This window comes from Bombina bombina, chromosome 2 (assembly GCF_027579735.1).
Source record: "Bombina bombina isolate aBomBom1 chromosome 2, aBomBom1.pri, whole genome shotgun sequence".
NCBI classification, from domain to species: domain Eukaryota; kingdom Metazoa; phylum Chordata; class Amphibia; order Anura; family Bombinatoridae; genus Bombina; species Bombina bombina.
In genome coordinates this window covers 763,835,505-763,856,676 of record NC_069500.1, presented here as the reverse complement: position 1 = coordinate 763,856,676, position 21,172 = coordinate 763,835,505, and the positions used below count along the sequence as shown (strand labels likewise).

Here is a 21,172-nt window from a genome sequence, read left to right as displayed (position 1 = left end):
GAATCCTCTGATGCTTTGTTGGCCATTTCCGATGTGCCCTCACAGGGATCTGAGTTGGGGGTCAGGGAAATTTTATCTGAGGGAGAACTTTCGGAACCGGGAAGTGTGTTACCTCAGACAGATTCGGACGTCATGTCCTTTAAATTTAAGCTAGAACACCTCCGCCTGTTACTTCGAGAGGTCTTAGCGACTCTGGATGACTGTGACACTATTATGGTGCCACCAGAGAAATTGTGTAAAATTGATAAATACACTTACACTGATGTTTTTCCGGTTCCTAAGAGGATCTCAGAGATTATTAAGAAGGAGTGGGACAGACCGGGTATACCATTCCCCCTCCTAATTTTAAGAAAATGTATCCCATATCAGACACCATTCGGGACCCTTGGCAGATTGTCCCTAAGGTGGAGGGAGCTATATCTACCCTGGCCAAGCATACAACTATTCCTATTGAGGACAGCTGTGTTTTCAAAGACCCTATGGATAAAAAGTTAGAGGGTCTTCTAATGAAGTCATATATTCATCAGGGTTTCCTTTTACAACAGACAGCCTGCATTGTTCCAGTTACTACTGCAGCGGCTTTCTGGTTTGATGCCTTAGAAGAGTCTTTTAAAATTGAGACCCCCTTAGAGGATATTTTAGATAGAATTAGGGCTCTCAAGCTGGCTAATTCTTTTATCACAGATGCCGCCTTTCAAATTGCTAAGTTGGTGGCTAAAAATGCAGGATTTGCCATTTTAGCGTGTAGAGCGCTATGGTTAAAATCGTGGTCTGCTGATGTGTCATCTAAATCAAAGCTCTTGGCTATTCCTTTCAAGGGTAAGACCCTATTCGGGCCTGAGTTGAAGGAAATCATCTCTGACATTACTGGAGGTAAAGGTCATGCTCTACCTCAGGATAAGGCTAAGATGAGGGGTAATAATTTTCGTTCCTTTCAGAATTTTAAAGGAGTACCCTCTTCTTCCTCCACAAAGCAGGAAGGGAATTTTGCTCAGGCCAAGTCCGTCTGGAGACTCAACCTGGCTTGGAACAAGGGTCAACAACCCAAGAAGCCTGCTGCTGCTACCAAGACAGCATGAAGGGGCGGCCCGATCGGGGTCCGGATTTAGTAGGGGGCAGACTTTCTCTCTTTCCTCAGGCTTGGGCAAGAGATGTTCAGGACCCCTGGGCACTGGATATTGTGACCCATGGGTATCAACTGGAATTCAAAAACTTTCTCCCAAGGGGGAGATTTCTTCTTTCAAGATTGTCTGTAGACCAGATAAAAAGAGAGGCGTTTTTACGCTGTGTAAAAGACCTCTCTACTATGGGAGTAATTCGTCCCGTTCAAGACTGGAACAGGGGCAGGGGTTTTACTCAAATCTCTTTGTGATTCCCCAAAAAAGGGAACTTTCAGACCCATTTTAGATCGTTCAAGATGGAGACTATTCGAACAATTTTGCCAATGATCCAGGAGGGTCAATATATGACTACCGTGGACTTGAAGGATGCATACCTTCATATTCCTATTCACAAGGATCATCATCAGTACCTAAGCTTCCTGGACAAACATTTTCAGTTTGTGGCTCTTCCCTTCGGGTTGGCCACAGCACCCTGGATCTTCACAAAGGTTCTAGGGTCCCTTTTGGCGGTTCTCAGGCCGCGGGGCATAGCAGTGGCGCCTTATCTGGACATTATCTTGATTCAGGCGTCGACTTATCATCTAACAAAGTCTCATACAAACACAGTGTTGTCCTTTCTGAGAACTCACGGTTGGAAGGTGAATCTAGAAAAGAGTTCACTAATTCCACAGACAAAGGTTCCCTTCTTGGGAACTCTGATAGATTCTATAGCAATGAAGATTTTTCTGACGGAGATCAGAAAGTCAAAAATTCTAAACACTTGTCGAGCCCTTCAGTCCAATCCTCGGCCGTAAGTGGCTCAGTGTATGGAGGTTATTGGATTGATGGTGGCGGCAATGGACATCATTCCGTTTGCTCTGTTTCATCTCAGACCACTGCAACTGTGCATGCTCGGACAGTGGAATGGGGACTATACAAATTTATCTCCTCCGATAAATCTGGATCAAGAGACCAGAAACTCTCTTCTTTGGTGGTTGTCGCCGGATCATCTGTCCCAGGGGACGTGTTTCCGCAGACCCTCGTGGGTATTGGTGACAACGGACGCCAGTCTACTAGGCTGGGGTGCAGTCTGAAATTCCCTGAAGGATCAGGGTGTATGGACTCAGTTGGAGTCTCTACTTCCGATCAATATTCTGGAATTGAGAGCAATATTCAATGCGCTTCAGGCGTGGCCTCAGTTGGCTTCAGCCAAATTCATCAGATTCCAGTCGGACAGTATCACGACTGTGGCTTGCATCAATCATCAGGGAGGGACGAGGAGTTCCTTATCGATGACAGATGTATCCAGGATAATTCAGTGGACGGAGACCCACTCTTGTTATCTGTCGGCAATCTACATCCCAGGAGTGGACAACTGGGAAGCGGACTATTTAAGCCAACAGGCTTTTCATCCGGGGGAGTGGGAACTCCATCCGGAGGTATTTGCCTCTCTGATTCTCCGATGGGGCAAACCGGAATTGGATCTGATGGCGTCTCAGCAGAATGCCAAGCTCCCAAGATACGGATCCAGGTCGAGAGATCCTCAGTCCAAACTAATAGATGCCTTGGCAATGCCTTGGTCGTTCAACCTGGCTTATGTGTTTCCTCCGTTTCCTCTCCTTCCCCGGGTGATTGCTCGGATCAAACAGGAGAGGGCTTCAGTAATCCTAATCGCGCCTGCGTTGCCACGCAGGACTTGGTATACAGATCTAGTGGACATGTCCTCTCTGCCTCCGTGGAAACTCCCAGTGAGACAGGACCTTCTCATTAAAGGTCCTTTCCAACATCCAAATCTAATTTCTCTGCAGCTGACTGCTTGGAGATTGAACGCTTGATTTCATCTAAGCGGGGATTCTCTGATGTGGTCATTGATACGTTGATTCAGGCACGTAAGCCTGTCACTAGAAAGATCTATCGTAAGATATGGCGTAAATATCTTTTTTTGGTGTGAATCCAAAGGCTACTCGTGGAGTAAGGTTAGGATTCCCAGGATTCTGTCTTTTCTCCAAGAAGGATTGGAGACAAATTAAAGGGACAAATTTCTGCTTTGTCAATTTTGCTACACAAACGTTTGGCAGATGTTCCAGACGTTCAGTCTTTTTGTCAGGCTCTAACCAGAATTAAGCCTGTGTTTAGACCAATTGCTCCACCCTGGAGTTTGAATTTAGTTCTTAGTGTTCTTCAAGGGGTTCCGTTTGAACCCATGCATTCCATAGATATTAAGTTGTTATCTTGGAAAGTTTTGTTTTTGGTTGCTATTTCTTCTGCTCGTAGAGTTTCTGAGCTTTCAGCACTTCAATGTGACTTGCTTTATCTTATTTTTCATTCTGATAAGGTGGTTTTACGTACCAAACCTGGGTTCCTTCATAAGGTTGTTTCAAATAAGAATATTAATCAGGAAATTGATGTTCCTTTATGTCCTAATCCTTCTAAGAAGGAGCGTCTCTTGCATAACTTGGACGTGGTCCGTGCCTTGAAGTTTTACTTGCAGGCGACTAAGGATTTCCGTCCATCATCTTCATTATTCATTGTTTTTTCTGGAAAGCGTAGGGGTCAGAAAGCTACGGCTACCTCTTTCTTTTTGGCTAAAGAGTATCATCCGCCTGGCACATGAGACTGCTGGACAGCAGCCTCCTGAAAGAATTACGGCTCATTCTACTAGGGCTGTGGCTTCCTCATGGGCATTTAAAAACGATGCTTCTGTTGAACAGATTTGCAAGGCTGCGACTTGGTCGTCTCTTCATACTTTTTCCAAATTTTACAATTTGATACTTTTGCTTCTTCTGAGGCTGGTTTTGGGAGAAAGGTTCTTCAAGCAGTGATGCCTTCCGTTTAGCTTCCTGTCTTGTTCCCTCCCTTTCATCCGTGTCCTGTAGCTTTGGTATTGTATCCCACAAGTAAGGATGAAATCCATGGACTCGTCATATCTTGTAGAAGAAAAGTAAATTTATGCTTACCTGATAAATTGATTTCTTCTACGATATGACGAGTCCACGGCCCACCCTATTTTTTTTTTTTTCTTCTTCAAAAGAGCTTTATTGGTGTAAATAAACCATTACAGTAAATGCCGCCAAAAAACAAAAGGCAGAAAATTAGCTAACACTTTACATTTGCTATATGTCATAATCAAATTGCAGTTACATCAAAATGGGATATGAGAAGGTCTCACCACAGATTTCTGAGACCCTCTTACAAAGATAACAATTTTAAATTTTTTCATAAAAATCATTCACTCTTTCTAGAGCTCACACCTGGGGCTCCAGATTTTTGTTACTACCGTGTCTTGGGGGAAGGTATGAGTGAGGAAAGAGAAGAAGAAAGATCAAGGGAGGACGGAGAAAGTTTGTAAGAAAGAGGGGAAAAAAAAAAAGGTCTCCTTAAATTGTTTTGTTCCAGATTGCGATCATATATTCATGGTATTCTATGTTATGAGTTTTAAGGTAGTGGTATCTTTCTAGAGTGAGCAGTTCAGAGACCTGAAGCCTCCATTCCTGCTCTGTTGGTGTTTCTGCGGATTTCCATTTCTTTGGTATGAGTTTCTTGGCTCCCATCATCATAATCAACAGGAGAGCCAGTTTGATTTTGCTTTAATTTTGGGCAATGAGCTAAATAATAGATTTTCAGGGGCTTGTGGGATCTGAATTTGCAAAATGTTAGATATTGTAGAGAAAACCTCTGACCAATATAGCTGTAGTTTTGGGCAAGTTCACCATATGTGGAGGAGTGTGCCCTCCTCCCTACACCCTCTCCAGCAAGTATTGCTCAGAGTGGGAAAGATTTTATGGAGCCTAGACGGGGTAAGATACCATCTGGTCAAGAATTTCAAGTGGATCTCTTGGATAGTAGCTAACACGGAAGAACGCTTTTGTTAGCAGGAAACCTTTCCTCCAAGAGTCAAAGTCTATCTCCTGGGATAATTCTTTGTTCCACGCAAGGGCATATGATGGTAGGGTTGTGGTGTCAGTTATGGAGGTGAGCTTGTATAGAATAGATATCAAATGTCTAGGTGTTGTCGGTGAGATTCATAGTTTTTCAAATTGTGTGAGTTCCCTTCCTAGATCTTGCTTGTGCTTATGATGTGAGATATAGTGTAGGAGTTGATTGTAATTCAGCCAGGGGGAGCAGATCTCCCCGTGTGCCTCTCGCAGTTGTGCATGCGTTTTAAAAAGTTTATTCTCAACAGCATATTGAATGGAACCTACTTTTTAAATGGTATGGATGTTTGACGCGGTTACTTAGTTTATAGTACGGAGTTAGGGGAGAGAATTTAGATGAGATGTGGGTGGAAGTTGCTAATGTCTTATCCCATTCTACTAGAACATTAGTTGTTATCACGTAATTAAGTAAAGTTTTGGGTCTATTGATAGGGGAAGACCACGCCAGGCTGCTCAAATTGTTGATGGAGAAGATCTGTCAGTCTAAATGTACCCACGCCTTGTCAAAGGTATTATGGGACCATTCCACAATCCGTTGTAGCACTATAGCTTTTCTGTATGCTTTTAAATTTGGGAGGCCCAAACCCCTCCCCGTCCCTTGTCATATATATAGTTTTCCTCTGGACTCTTGGCCTAATGTCCGACCAGATAAATTGGTCAATTAGTCCCTGTACCTGGTTAAGGAAGTCCTCTTGTAGGGGGACGGGTAGTGCTTGCATTACATAAAATATACCTGGGAGGACATTCATCTTAATAACCCCTACCCTCCCCAACCAAGATAAGGGCTTATTTTTCCATGAAGACAGGTCTTTTTCTATGTCTTTTTTTCTGAGGAATATAATTTTGTTTAAAAAGATCTGATGGTGATGGTGTAAGATATTTCAGTTTACTTTTGGCTATAGTTATATGAAGATCTTTTTCAAGTGTCTGTATTAGTTGGTGTTGGGTATTGATATTCATTAATTCCGATTTGTTAAAATTAAGAAGAAAGTTGGACACTCTCCCATATGCCTTCAGTTCTCTGAGTAGTTTGGGTACAGATGTCTTGACCGCTGATAGTGAAAAAAGGATATCATCTGCATATAGTGCTTGTTTGTATTCTGTATTTCCCACTGTTATGCCCGAAATTTTAGTTTGGTCGGATTATTTGGGCTAGAACCTCTATAGAGATTGCAAAAAGCAATGGCGATAAAGGACAGCCGTGCCGTTGCTAATGCAGAAGCTGTCTGATAGCATGCCATTTACCCTAACTCTAGCATTTGGTTTAGAGTATAGAGCCATAGTCATATTTAGGAATTCCCTTGGTAATCCCATCTCACTCATCACCCGTAGCAGGAAAGGCCATCCCACCCTATCGAAGGCCTTCTCCGCATCAGTGGAGAAGAGCGCCATAGGAGTGCCAGAAACCCTAGCATGGTTGATTAATTGGATGATTTTAGTGGTGTTGTCCCTTGCCTCCATTCCGGGAACAAACCCTACCTGATCATTATGTATTATTCCTGTGATGTACTTATTAAGCCTGTTAGCTAGGATTTTGCCCAGCAATTTCATATCGTGATTGATTAGAGAGATGGGCCTAAAATTCCCTGGTCTATCCACCGTTTTTTCTGGCTTAGCGATAACAGTAATATGAGCCTCTAGCAAGGTTTCCGTCAATGTGGCATCTTCTCGGAGTTGTTTAAAATGACATGCTCTTTCTAAATCACGAAAGAAAAAATGTGGGTTTCATGTCCCTTTTAACTATGCAGTTGTCGGGTGTCAAGAGTTAGTGTACATATGTGCTCAGCTGTTTCCTACGGATGTTCCTTGCAAGAATTTTGCCAGACTTATTACTCCCCTTGAAATAGTATTGTTTGAGGTATAAAGCGTTATGCTGGTGTGTCTCGGTAAGGTGCTGTCTAAGCTGTAATCTTGCGTCGAGAAGATTATTTTTGAGAGTTTCATTAGAAGGGTCTTTTTTTATGGTCCAATTCCAGGGAACCTACCGATTTTAAGTAATTCAGAATATCTTTCTCTAGCTATTCTATTTAGTTTAGACCTGTGCTTAATAAATAATCCTCTGATTACTGGTTTGTGTGCTTCCCATTCAGTAATGTGGGATGAGGTGGACTGTGAGTTGATCTCGAAATATTCGGTCAGGTGTTTCTGAATATCTTTTACTACTAAATGGTTATCCAATAGGGTATCATCTAACCGCCCGAGTCTGGAGGAGATCGGGATATCAGGACATAAAATTTGACAAGAGACAGGGGCGTGATCAGACCACGTGATGTATCCAATTGAGCAAGTGTCAGTGACAGCTAATCCGTGCGAGTCAGTAAATATGTGGTCTATCCTTGTATAGCAGTTATGGGGATTAGAGTAAAAAGTGTAATCCCTGCAGGACGGATGGAGTGTCCTCCATACATCATGCAGGTTTAAGCTATTCAACGTAGTCTTGATGGATTTTAAAGCAGACTTGGGATTATTAGAAGACCCTCTAGAGGAGTCTAAAGCTGGGTCCAAAGCAACATTAAGGTCTCCTGCTAAGAAAGTGATTCCCCGAGAATGGTCGAGAAGCAAGTTAGCTGTTTTAAAAAAAATGACGGTTGAACTCGGTTTGGCGCATAAATATTTAGCAGTGTAATGTGGTGGCCATATAGCGTGCCTACTAGAAGGAGATAGTGTCACTCCGAATCTTTGTCAATGTGGGATATGCGTATTGGGATTGTTTTATGAAAGAGTATTTCAACTCCCGCCTATTTGTGGGGGCCGGGTGCAAAGAAGGCTGTGGGATATTGGGAGTTGTGCCATTTAGGTTTTTTACCTTTTTGGAAGTGAGTTTCTTGTATCAATATATGACTATTCAGTTTTTGGAGATCGCGGAACGCAATGGAGCGTTTTCCGGGATTATTAAGACTTTTGGCATTAATCGTGGTCAGTTTAATGGTGTGGTCCTGGAATTTGCTTGTTTTGGAGAACATTGTAAAAAAAAAAAAAGAGAGAGAAGGGGAGAAAAAGTTCTAAGAGAGAAAAGAGAAGCTTAAAGATTTATAAAAAGTAGATAGGATAAGAAGGACAAATAAGGAACAAAGAAAAAACCTAGTAGTAGGAATGGCAATGAATAATCAAGAGTTGCCTATCTATAGAACAATAACACAAGGGGTAGTATACTCAATATAGCTTTTTACTGATGAGTTTCATAGTTATAATGGTGTGTATGGCAAGTGGAGGATTAGGAAGGGGTAAGAAGGGGTTAAAGAGAGGGGATGGTGATAGAGGATGGGCATCATAAGGTAAATATGTGGGGAGAGGGGGAATCTAGAGGTTGTAGGTGGTTGTTTTTAGTATGCTCTGGTGGAGCTGTAAAATATAATATAACCAGAAGGTGGAGCTGTAAAATATAATATAACCAGAACCTGGGAGTACATGTACTAGGAGTGTCCCGGTAATGTGGGCTGTGTGGGTAAGGGCAGACTGACCAGTTCAGTGTTCTCTAGTAACCATATCACTGTTTAAGGAACAGCTTATATTTCGGATCGTGTCCCATCCATAAAGTTACACAGCTTATTTAAGGACAGAAAAAGAGCGTGAGAGAGATTCAGATTGCGTGGTCTGTAGACCGTGGGAACCTAGTATTTCCACATCTAGGATGTTAAGTGATCTGCTCTCATATAGAGAACCGTGGATTACAGGCATGGTGTTGTGAGTAAGAAAGTCAAGGGCAGGTGTGCGAGCAAATACAGTTATAAAGGTGGTTATATACTCAGGATATTACTGTATAAGGACTCAAGTATAACAACATAACTAGAGCAATAATATAATTTGAGAACAATAATATATACATATCTAGCTTATCACCTGAAATATACAATATATTTTCTTCTTTATTCTATCCTATAACCTGTTGTATTAGAAGAAAGGGTCCTCCTTATTACTAGGTCAGGGAAAGTGTACCTGAATAAAGAGGCCTGGCCATTCATACCTGTACACATTTGTTCATATCTGATAATTAGAGCTATGAAAGCTTTATAGCAAGCGGGTAATGGTAGGCCGCACCACTCTGCCCTGAGGGGGTATATTAAGGTTCAGGCGGCTACATTCAGTCTCTGTACAGGCAAGGCCAAATAACTTAGCCTTATGGTGCATTTGACCAACAGTGAGTATTACATTTAGATCTAAAAATAGAACACAAGGGCTAAAACATAAACGGGTCAAACGTAACATAAGGATTAAACAGCTTTTTTTTTTCTTCGTTACATTACCCTCCAACCAGTCGTAGTTCTGGAAAGGTTCTTTCTCATTACAGTCCGGAAGTAGTGTCCAGAAAGCAAACAAAGCCGCTCCTTCACTCAGGAGCATATATTAATCCTAGTTGGTATATGCAACTGGTAAGGATCCGTAAATATAGGATAATTTCAGATCATGACCCCTACCCCGGGGGATATAGCAAAGTTCAGGTAGCCGTAGTCGGCCCCTGTGTATGGGGGGGGTGAAGAGTGACCCTTCTGTGGGGCCATCAATCACGGCACCATTGTTGTTAGATGGTGATGAGAGCTCATTGAAAAACCTTTGTGGATCCATTCTTGGCCTGTATATTGCTGTTTTTTGTGGCAGGTGGCTATCAAGGAAACGGGAAAACCCCATCTATACTGGATTCCATTTTTCTTTAGATGAGATGTTATATATGAGAGTTCCCGCCTCTTTTGCAGCGTCACCGGAGAAAGATCTGTAAATATTTGAATTTCTTCCCCCACGTGACGGATAGGCTGATTCGATCTAGCACATTTCAAAAGTTCTTCCTTATCCTTATAGCTGAGGAATTTAACAATGATATCCCTAGGGGGGGCTTTAGGGGGTGGTTTGGGCCGTAAGGCCCTATGAGCCCTCTCTATAGGGATTTCTGCAGCAGATGGGTTGTTTTTGATTACCCTAAACAGGGCCTGAAGATAGCCCTCAATCGCTGGGGGGTGGACAGATTCTGTGACTTCTCTGATTCTAAGGTTGTTGCGTCTGCAGTGGTTGTCCAGATCTTCTTCTAGTTTTTCCGATAAGTAATGGACCTTTTCCGCCTGGTTCTGTAATTCACTTGTGGTGTTTTGGAGTGTGGTTGATGTAGAGGATTGACTTTTCTCCAGGGTGGTGACCCTATGGTCTAAAGCACTTAGATCCTTGCGGAGATCGCCAAATAGGCTCCTCATTTCATGAAGAACTCCTTGAATGTCCTCCTTAGAGGATAGGTGCTGAATGTCTCCCTTAGTAACATATGAAGCGAGGGAGGCCTCCTGTTGCTGTCCCGAGGTAGACGTGTGTAACTGTTTAGTGGCCATATCGTCCGTCGGAGTGTCAGGTCTTTGCTCTGCTGGCTTTAGGTAATGGTTAAGTGTTTTATAGGTATGGGGTTTACCAGACTTACTCTGCCTCTTATTAGGCATCCCATAAAGTGTGTAGTGAATGGCACGGGACCTTGTTCTATCTTGAGAGATATAACCCTTTGCTTAATACTGCTATTAGTTCCCAGGCTGATCGATAGTTATAGTAAACACCCCAAATGTGGAAGGTGTTTCCTGCAATGGGTCTCTTTGCTATTAGGTAGGGATCACATTATTTACCATTTTTCCAAGGCCACGGTTGTAGAATATGCCTCTTTTCTGTGATGGAGAGGATTAATCCCTTGTGCTGTGGTACATCAACCCAGTCTCCATACCCTTATAAGAGTCAGAGGAGTTTGCCACGTGGGAGGCACTCTTTACATACAAGCGAGCAGACAATTGTAATGTTCCCGAGCTATATTTGTTGCAAGGTAAGGGTTATTAATAAACTTTGTTGGATATCCGCATCAGCCCTGTCTCCATACCCTTATAAAACAGTGACAGTCGTTTTTATGAAATAACTCTATCTACACACTGTGGGCTTTTAGTAGTGTCCGAGAGACAGAGGAGTATGCCACGTGGGAAGTACCCTTTACAAGCAAGCAAACAGTCAATTATAGTGATAGCAGTTCCCCAGCAGCCCGAGTTATTTTCATTGCAAGGTGAGGGCTTTTAATACACTGTGTTGGTTATCCGCTTACCGCAAGGCTGTTTGAGGCAGCAGCTCCCTTTCCGTATGAGCAATCAGGTACGTTCTTTCTGCGGCCCTGCTGTGTGCTCGCTGCAGCTCTTTCAGTGTTTCTCCGTCTCCTTAACGGCTCAGCGCAGGATCTACCTTCCGCTTGGGTCTGGGTCACTCTTTTTGTTTACTGATCGTCGGTGTGACTCTGTCTGCTCCTTCTATGAGCCCACGGGGTATTTGTTGCTGCGTAATCAGTGTTACGTGTTGCGGGCCAGAAAGTCCCGGTTTGTTCTTAGGGCTAAAGCCCGGCGTCTACAGGCTAATGCGTGAAGTAGCCGATAAAAGGTGTCCACTCACTTGAGCTTTAAAAAAACCTCTAGATTTGGAGGGGATGGGAGAGGAAATATGCCATAAAAAGAGCGTTTAACCTACATGGGTATTAGGAGTCCTCCTAGTGTGTGGCCATCTTCCTGCGTGGCCAGACTCCGCCCCCTACCCTGTTATTTTTAAGACAGATTTAGATTATATATATATATATATATATATATATATATATATATATATATATATATATATATATATATATATATATATATATATATATATATATATATATATATTTTGTAAACTTCAGTCACCTCTGCACCTTTGGCTTTTCCTTTCTCTTCCTAACTTCGGTCGAATGGCTGGAGGTGGAGGGAAGGGAGGAGCTATATATACAGCTCTGCTGTGGTGCTCTTTCCCACTTCCTGTTAGCAGGAGGATAAATCCCACAAGTAAGGATGAAATCCGTGGACTCGTTTATCAGGTAAGCATAAATTTACTTTTTTGGTGAACAACCTGGGTTGTTGTGTATTGGTGGGTGAATTTATCCACCAATCAGCAACAAGTGCTGTCCAGGGTCTGAACCAAAAATTGGCTGGCTCATTAGCTTAGATGCCTTATTTTTCAAATAAAGATAGCAAGAGAACGAAGAAAAATTGCTAATAGGAGTAAATTAGAAAGTTGCTTAAAATTGCATGCACTATCTGAATCACAATTTTTTTTAAACAACTTTCAAATTTACTTTTATCAAATATGCTTTATTATCTTGTTATCCTTTTGATTAAGGAACAGCAATGAACTACTGGTAGGTAGTTGAACACATCTAGTTAGCCAATCACATGGGATAAATGTATGCAGGCACCAATCGGCAGCTAGCTCCCACTATTGTAGGATATGTGCGTATTCATTTTCAACACTTTATATCAAGAGAACAAAGCACATTTGAAATTTTGACTTTCCCATCCCTTTAAGTTTGACAGAGCTTAGTGGGGTTTTTTTATGTTTTAATTACAATAAAACAGACTGTTTGACATCCCTTTAATATCCTTGAACTTGAAGACATCATTTCATTATACTTTTTTTTTCTCAAGCATCAAGAGCAGCAACCAGAAGGCAGGACAACGTCCAGTGGCCCACACCTTATCTACACATATGAGGACTGGCAAATTATGGAAGATGCTGCATCACTTATTAGTTATTATGTAAAACGGCAGCCTGCCATCCAGAAAGAAGACAAAGAAACTATCAGACACGTCCTTCACCAGTTCCTCCCAGATCTGTTTTTTTCTTCCTCCTCTTCTTCATACCAGTCCCTGTTTACACCCTCCACTGAGGAGGCTCCTGCAGAAAACCTAACCGAGACTTCTGTCCCTGAACTTCCTGAACGCCGTAGAAAAACGTTACCCCCTGAAGAAACTCAAGAACCTAACCCCCTACCCCAGTCACCTCCTGACCCACCCCCTAAAATGACAGATGAAGTGTACAGCCTTTTTTTCACTAACAACAATTGGTATTTTTTCCTGAGACTGCACCACACTCTGTGCTCACGGCTCCTGAAGATATATCGGCAGGCGCAAAACCAGCTATTGGAATACAGGACAGAAAAAGAACGCGAAAAGCTGCTATGTGATGGCAGGAAGGAAAAATCAAATGGACCAGCTATGGAACTCCGTCTCAAACAGCCTAGTGAGAATCTAGCACATCTTTTTGTGCAAATAATCCCAAGCTTTCGTTTACGTTTCTGATCTATATTTGTATTAATTACTTAGTGTTCTTGTTGTGAGACTACATTGTATAAAGGTATTTCTCTTGTAAAGGTGTATCCAGTCCACGGGTTCATCCATTACTTGTGGGATATTCTCCTTCCCAACAGGAAGTTGCAAGAGGACACCCACAGCAGAGCTGTCTATATAGCTCCTCCCCTAACTGCCACCCCCAGTCATTCTCTTGCAACTCTCGACATGAAAGGAAGTATCAAGAGATATGTGGTGACTTAGTGTAGTTTTTACCTTCAATCAAGAGTTTGTTATTTTTAAACGGTACCGGCGTTGTACTGTTTTACTCTCAGGCAGAAATTGGAAGAAGAATCTGCCTGGAGGTTGATGATCTTAGCGGTTTGTAACTAAGGTCCATTGCTGTTTCTCACACATAACTGAAGAGTATGGAAAGAAAACTTCAGTTGGGGGGACGGTTTGCAGATCACCTGCTTTGAGGTATGTTCAGTATATTTTTTTTCTAGAGAGATGAACAGGTCTAGAAAATGCTGACAATGCCTGATATATTTGAGGTAAGCCTGATACAGTGATTTAACAATTACTGGGATCATGCTTACATAATAAGGGTAATATTCATGTTAACTCTCATATTACTTTGTGTAAAAACGTTTGCATAACTTACATAAAAAAAAAACGTTTTTTCTCTGAGGGTGATAAATCTTTATTTGGGGCCTAGTTTTCCACATGGCTTGTTAGATTACTCCTAGGAGTACTTTTTTAAGGCCCTCTGACATTGAGTGCATGGTGGGAGGGGCCTATTTTCGCGCAGTTGATATTCAGACTGAGACATCCAGCTTCCCTAAAGGAGTCCTCTGGCATCTAGGACCACTATAGAGGGTTTTTGTTCCATCAAAAATCGTGTTTAAGGGCAGGTAGGAGCCACAGCAGAGCTGTGGCAGTGTGTTTGACTGTTTTTTAACGGTTTTACTGTTTTTCTAATCCGGTTTGGGGCCTAAGGGGTTAATCATCCATTTGCAAGTGGGTGCAATGCTTTAGTCTCTTATACACACTGTAAAAATTTCGTAGAGTTTACTACTTTTTAACACTGTTTTGCAGTTTATGTGGTAGTTTTTTTTCTCTTAAAGGCACAGTACCGTTTTTGTTTAATTGCTTTTTCACATTAATTAAAGTGTTTTCCAAGCTTGCTGGTCTCATTACTAGTCTGTTCATGTCTGACATAGAGGAAACTCCTTGTTCATTATGTTTAGAAGCCATTGTGGAACCCCCTCTTAGAATGTGTACCAAATGCACTGACCTTTCTATAAGTTATAAAGACCATATTATGGCTTTTAAAGATTTATCACCAGAGGTTTCTTAGACTGACAAAAGGGAGGTTAAACCACCTAGCGCTCCCAATGTGTCAGAACCTATATCTCCCACGCAAGTGACGCCAAGTACATCTGGCGCGTCCAATGCGTTTACCTTACAAGACATGGCGGCAGTTATGAATCATACCCTCACAGAGGTATTGTCCAAACTGCCAGGGTTACAAGGAAAGTGAGACAGCTCTGGGGCTAGAACAAATACAGAGCTTTCTGACGCTTTAGTAGCTATGTCTGATATACCTTCACAATGTACAGAAGCCGAAGCAGGAGAGCTTCTATCTGTGGGTGACATTTCTGATTCAGGGAATGCGTTACTTCAGTCTGACTCTGAAAAGACAGCATTTAAATTTAAGCTTGAACACCTCCGCTTGTTGCTCAGGGAGGTTTTAGCAACTCTGGATGACTGTGACACCATTGTAATCCCAGAGAAATTGTGTAAAATGGACAAATACTTTGCAGTGCCTGTTTACACTGATATTTTTCCAATCCCTAAGAAGTTTTCAGAAATTATTACGAAGGAATGGGATAGACCAGGTGTACCGTTCTCTCCCCCTCCTGCTTTTAAAAAGATGTTTCCCATAGATGCCGCTACACGGGACTCGTGGCAGACGGTTCCTAAGGTGGAGGGAGCAGTCTCTACCCTAGCTAAGCGTACAACTATCCCCGTCGAGGACAGTTGTGCTTTCCTAGATTCAATGGATAAAAAATTAGAGGGTTTCCTTAAGAAAATCTTTATACAACAAGGTTTTATTCTCCAGCCTCTTGCATGCATTGCCCCAGTCACTGCTGCAGCGGCTTTCTGGTTCGAGTCTCTTGAAGAGGCTCTACAGGTGGAGACCCCGTTGGATGATATCCTAGACAGGCTTAAAGCTCTTACGTTAGCCAATTCATTTATTTCTGACGCAGTTTTTCATTTAACAAAGCTAACGGCTAAGAATTCAGGTTTTGCCATTCAGGCACGTAGGGCGCTATGGCTTAAATCCTGGTCAGCTGACGTTACTTCAAAGTCTAAGCTTCTCAACATCCCCTTCAAAGGGCAGACCCTATTCGGGCCTGGACTGAAGGAGATCATTTCTGATATTACTGGAGGAAAAGGCCACGCCCTTCCCCAGGATAGGTCCAACAAATTAAGGACTAAACAGACTAATTTTTCGTTCCTTTTCGAAACTTCAAGAGTGGTGCAGCTTCAACTTCTTCTACTGCAAAACAAGAAGGAAATTTTGCCCAGTCCAAGCCGGTCTGGAGACCTAACCAGACTTGGAACAAGGGAAAGTAGGCCAAAAAACCTGCTGCTGCCTCTAAGACAGCATGAAGGAGTAGCCCCCGATCCGGGACTGGATCTAGTTGGGGGCAGACTTTCTCTCTTCGCCCAGGCTTGGGCAAGAGAAGTCCAGGATCCCTGGGCTCTGGAGATTGTTTCCCAGGGATATCTTCTGGATTTCAAAGCCTCATCTCCAAAGGGGAGATTTCATCTCTCACAATTATCTGCAAACCAGATAAAGAGAGGCATTCTTACATTGCGTTCAAGACCTTCTGGTTATGGGAGTGATCCACCTAGTTCCAAGGGAGGAACAGGGGCAAGGATTCTATTCAAATCTGTTTATAGTTCCCAAAAAAAGAGGGAACTTTCAGACCAATCTTGGATCTCAAGATCCTAAACAAATTTCTCAGGGTCCCATCCTTCAAGATGGAGACTATTCGATCCATCCTACCTATGATCCAGGAGGGTCAATATATGACTACCGTGGACTTAAAGGATGCTTATCTCCACATTCCGATACACAGAGATCATCATCGGTTTCTCAGGTTTGCCTTCCTAGACAGGCATTACCAGTTTGTGGCTCTTCCCTTCGGGTTAGCCACGGCACCAAGAATCTTTACGAAGGTTCTAGGATCCCTACTGGCGGTTCTAAGGCCACGAGGCATAGCGGTGGCTCCTTACCTAGACGAGACAGGCGTCGAATTTTCAAATCGCCAAGTCCCATACGGAAATTGTTCTGGCATTCCTGAGGTCTCATGGGTGGAAGGTGAACGAAGAAAAGAGTTCTCTCTCCCCTCTCACAAGAGTTTCCTTCCTAGGAACTTTGATAGATTCAGTAGAAATGAAGATTTTTCTGACAGAGATCAGGTTGTCAAAGCTTCTAACTTCCTGCCGTGCTCTTTATTCCACTTCTCAGCCGTCAGTGGCTCAGTGTATGGAGGTAATCGGCTTAATGGTAGCGGCAATGGACCTAGTTCCGTTTGCCCGCCTACATCTCAGACCACTGCAACTTTGCATGCTCAATCAGTGGAATGGGGACTACACAGATTTGTCCCCTCTGCTAAATCTGGATCAAGAGACCAGGGATTCTCTTCTCTGGTGGCTATCTCGGGTCCATCTGTCCAGGGGAATGAGCTTCCGCAGGCCAGAATGGACTATAGTGACGACAGATGCCATCCTTCTGGGCTGGGGCGCAGTCTGGAACTCCCTGAAGGCTCAGGTTTCATGGACTCAGGAGGAAGCCCTCCTTCCGATAAACATTCTGGAACTAAGAGCGATATTCAGTGCTCTTCAGGCTTGGCCTCAGCTAGCTGCGGTCAGGTTCATCAGATTTCAGTCGGACAACATCACGACTGTAGCCTATATCAACCATCAGGGGGGTACAAGGAGCCCCCTGGCGATGTTGGAGGTTTCAAAGATAATTCTATGGGCAAAGGTTCACTCTTGCCATCTATCAGCTATCCATATCCCAGGAGTAGAGAACTGGGAGGCGGATTTCCTAAGTCGGCAGACTTTTCATCCGGGGGAGTAGGAGCTCCATCCGGAGGTATTTGCCCAGTTGATTCAACTATGGGGCAAACCAGAACTGGATCTCATGGTGTCTTGTCAGAACGCCAAGCTTCCTCGTTACGGGTCCAGGTCCAGGGATCCCAAGGCAGCGCTGATAGATGCTCTAGCAGCGCCCTGGTCCTTCAGCCTGGCTTATGTGTTTCCACCATTTCCTCTGCTCCCTCGTCTGATTGCCAAGATCAAGCAGGAGAGAGCTTCTGCGATTTTGATAGCTCCTGCGTGGCCACGCAGGACTTGGTATGCAGATCTGGTGGACATGTCATCCTTTCCACCATGGACTCTTCTACTTCAAGGTTCCTTCAAACATCCAAATCTAATTTCTCTACGTCTGACTGCTTGGAGATTGAACGCTTGATTCTATCAAAGCGTGGTTTTTCCGAATCAGTCATTGATACCTTAATTCAGGCTCGAAAGCCTGTCACCAGGAAAATCTATCATAAGATATGGTGTAAATATCTTCATTGGTGTGAATCCAAGGGTTACTCATGGAGTAAAGTCAGGATTCCTAGAATCTTATCCTTTCTCCAAGAGGGATTGGAGAAAGGATTGTCAGCTAGTTCCTTAAAGGGACAGATTTCTGCTCTGTCTATTCTTTTGCACAAACGTCTGGCTGAGGTTCCAGACGTTCAGGCGTTTTGTCATGCTTTAGTTAGAATTAAGCCTGTGTTTAAACCTGTTGCTCCGCCATGGAGTTTAAATTTAGTTCTTAAAGTTCTTCAAGGGGTTCCGTTTGAACCTTTGCATTCCATAGATATTAAACTTTTATCTTGGAAAGTTCTGTTTCTAGTAGCTATCTCCTCGGCTTGAAGAGTTTCGGAGTTATCTGCTTTACAGTGTGATTCCCCTTATCTGATTTTCCATGCAGATAAGGTAGTTTTGCGTACCAAACCTGGGTTTCTTCCTAAGGTAGTATCTAATAAGAACATCAATCAGGAGATTGTTCCTTCATTATGTCCTAATCCTTCCTCAAAGAAGGAACGGCTTTTACACAATCTTGATGTGGTTCGTGCTTTAAAGTTTTATTTACAAGCTACGAAGGATTTTTGTCAAACATCTGCTTTGTTTGTTGTCTACTCTGGACAGAGGAGAGGCCAAAAGGCTTCGGCAACTTCTCTTTCTTTTTGGCTGAGAAGCATAATCCGCTTAGCTTATGAGACTGCTGGCCAGCAGCCTCCTGAAAGAATTACAGCTCATTCCACTAGAGCGGTGGCATGGCTTTTAAAAATGAGGCCTCTATTGAACAGATTTGTAAGGCGGCAACTTGGTCTTCGCTTCACACTTTTTCTAAATTCTACAAATTCGATACTTTTGCTTCTTCGGAGGCTATTTTTGGGAGAAAGGTCTTACAGGCAGTGGTGCCTTCCGTTTAAGTTCCTGCCTTGTCCCTCCCTTCATCCGTGTCCTAAAGCTTTGGTATTGGTATCCCACAAGTAATGGATGAACCCGTGGACTGGATACACCTTTACAAGAGAAAACAAAATTTATGCTTACCTGATAAATTTATTTCTCTTGTGGTGTATCCAGTCCACGGCCCGCCCTGTCACTTTAAGGCAGGTGTTTTTTATTTTTAAACTACAGTCACCACTGCACCCTATAGTTTCTCCTTTTTTCTTGCTTGTCTTCTGTCGAATGACTGGGGGTGGCAGTTAGGGGAGGAGCTATATAGACAGCTCTGCTGTGGGTGTCCTCTTGCAACTTCCTGTTGGGAAGGAGAATATCCCACAAGTAATGGATGAACCCGTGGACTGGATACACCACAAGAGAAATAAATTTATCAGGTAAGCATAAATTTTGTTTTTATTTAAGGGGACATGAAACACACTTTTTTTTTTTCTTTCATGTTTCAGATAGAGCATGTGATTTTAAACAACTTTCCAATTATTATTGATATTATCGTATTTGTTTTGTTCTCTTGGTATCCTTTGTTGCTTTTTCTTTGTTAAATTATGAAATTAATTTGTGCTTTTGGTAGCAGAAAATTATATAATAGAAAATATTGCACTGCCCCCACCTGGCTACTTTATAATTCTTCTGTGCTGGCAACATTTTATGTGGATAACACTGAAAAGAATACCTAGGTAGCATCAAGAGTTTCTGATTGCTGGCTGCACATAAATATAGCTCTTGTTGTTGGCTCACCCAATTCATTCAGCTAGCTCCCAGTAGTGCATTGCTGCTGCTTCAACAAAGGATGCCAAGAGAATGAAGTATTAGATAATATAAGTAAATGGTACAGTTGTTTCATATTGTATTCTCTATTTGAATCATGAAAGAAAATGGTTTTTGTTTTCATGTCCCTTTAATGATATAGGTCTTTCACTCAGTAAAATGTAAGTGTACATTGTACATAAAATATATTTTTTGACATGCATATCAAAGTGCAGCAGTTAAACATGCTAAATACATATTGAACAAATAATCAACTTTTAAAAATGTTCTATCTTTAATTACTGCACAACTGATACTGTTGCATTATTATTTAATGGCTGACAGTGACAACTCCCACAGCTTTATTAGTTAAAGAGGACTTGTATCCACAAGCCTGACAAGACAATGTGTTATTCAGCACAGGAACATCCATTTACAAACAAACAAAAACATTTATTTTGTAATGGTCATATTTTAGATGGAGCAATGAAAACCATTATGTGTAGTGTCCCCCTAATATATCAGATCTATTCATTTAAACAAAAGTTTCCATAAGAAAGAAATATGTTTATAGTAACTTTGCTCTTCCAAGTAAGACACATTTCCTAAAAGTTATAGATATATATATAAGAAAAGCTGTGAGTTTTGATTTGCTTGTTAGTGTTACTTGTGTATCCCTATCAAAGTAAAATTGCTTTAGTTTTGTGTGTTGCTGCTGTTTAAATTCATATTATGTTTTCGGTTTCTCTTGTGTAAATCTTTTTGTTTGGTGTGTTTTGCCATAATAGGTGAGGTGGAGTTAGAAGAATATTATCCTGCATTTCTAGACATGGTGAGGAACCTTTTAATTGGGAATTTGGATCCCACACATTATGAAGACACCCTGCGGGAAATGTTTACCATCCATGCTTATATTGGCTTCACCATGGACAAGCTGATCCAAAACATCACACGGCAGGTGAGCTTACGGTCTTGTCTAGTGGCACAAACTAAGGATTACTGGGATTCACTTTGTAATGTTTAAAGAGACGTACAACTCAGATTTTATTCTAAGTAAAATGTCTCATTTTACAATCCGCAGCACTAGTTCCACATCTGAGTTATTAATAAATATATATATATATATACACACACATCTTTAGACATGTATGTATCTCTATGTTAAAGCCTTCTTTTTATAACACCTGAGACTTCATATTGTTGATCCTTTTTAACTTTTGTGTTCAATAACTTTTTTTAAATATTTTTTTTATGAGTGTATCTATGCTTTGTAATGTGTGTTTTATTTGTTTTGTGACACTTATTGTTTCGCGAAACAGTTAACCAGAGCTCTGAAGTCACGGTAATCATTCTAGCGTAAATTGTGATTGCACTCAATTGATTGCTTTTACTTTCAACTTAACCATTGGTAAGCCCGACGAGCACAAACTCTTGTCATAAACTCCTTATCGGTTGGGCACAAATGTTTGCGCTTCACTCGTAATCTAGCCCTATATCGGCAAAACAAATCAGACACTGGTGTAAAATTTAAAAGCCTTTCACTGAGATATCTGATCTTAATAAAGTCACCAAAAATATTCTTCTGTTATGATGGGAAGATTATTAAAAGGTTATAATCCAAATATGTGATTAAAAAAAAATAGTCACATATCAGTATCTTACTTTGATCTTTCCTAGCGTCTCCAAAACATACTTGACTAGG

General features: G+C 42.0%; 1 protein-coding gene across 1 annotated transcript in view; it reads left to right on the top strand.

The window, feature by feature from the left end:
- Positions 1–21,172, top strand: part of SIN3B (SIN3 transcription regulator family member B) — a 115,199-nt gene that overhangs the window by 32,019 nt on the left and 62,008 nt on the right. The window contains exons 14-15 of the mRNA XM_053702892.1: positions 12,484–13,078; positions 20,259–20,428. Coding sequence (XP_053558867.1) covers positions 12,484–13,078; positions 20,259–20,428 — 765 coding nt within the window. The remainder of the gene's footprint in view (positions 1–12,483; positions 13,079–20,258; positions 20,429–21,172) is intronic.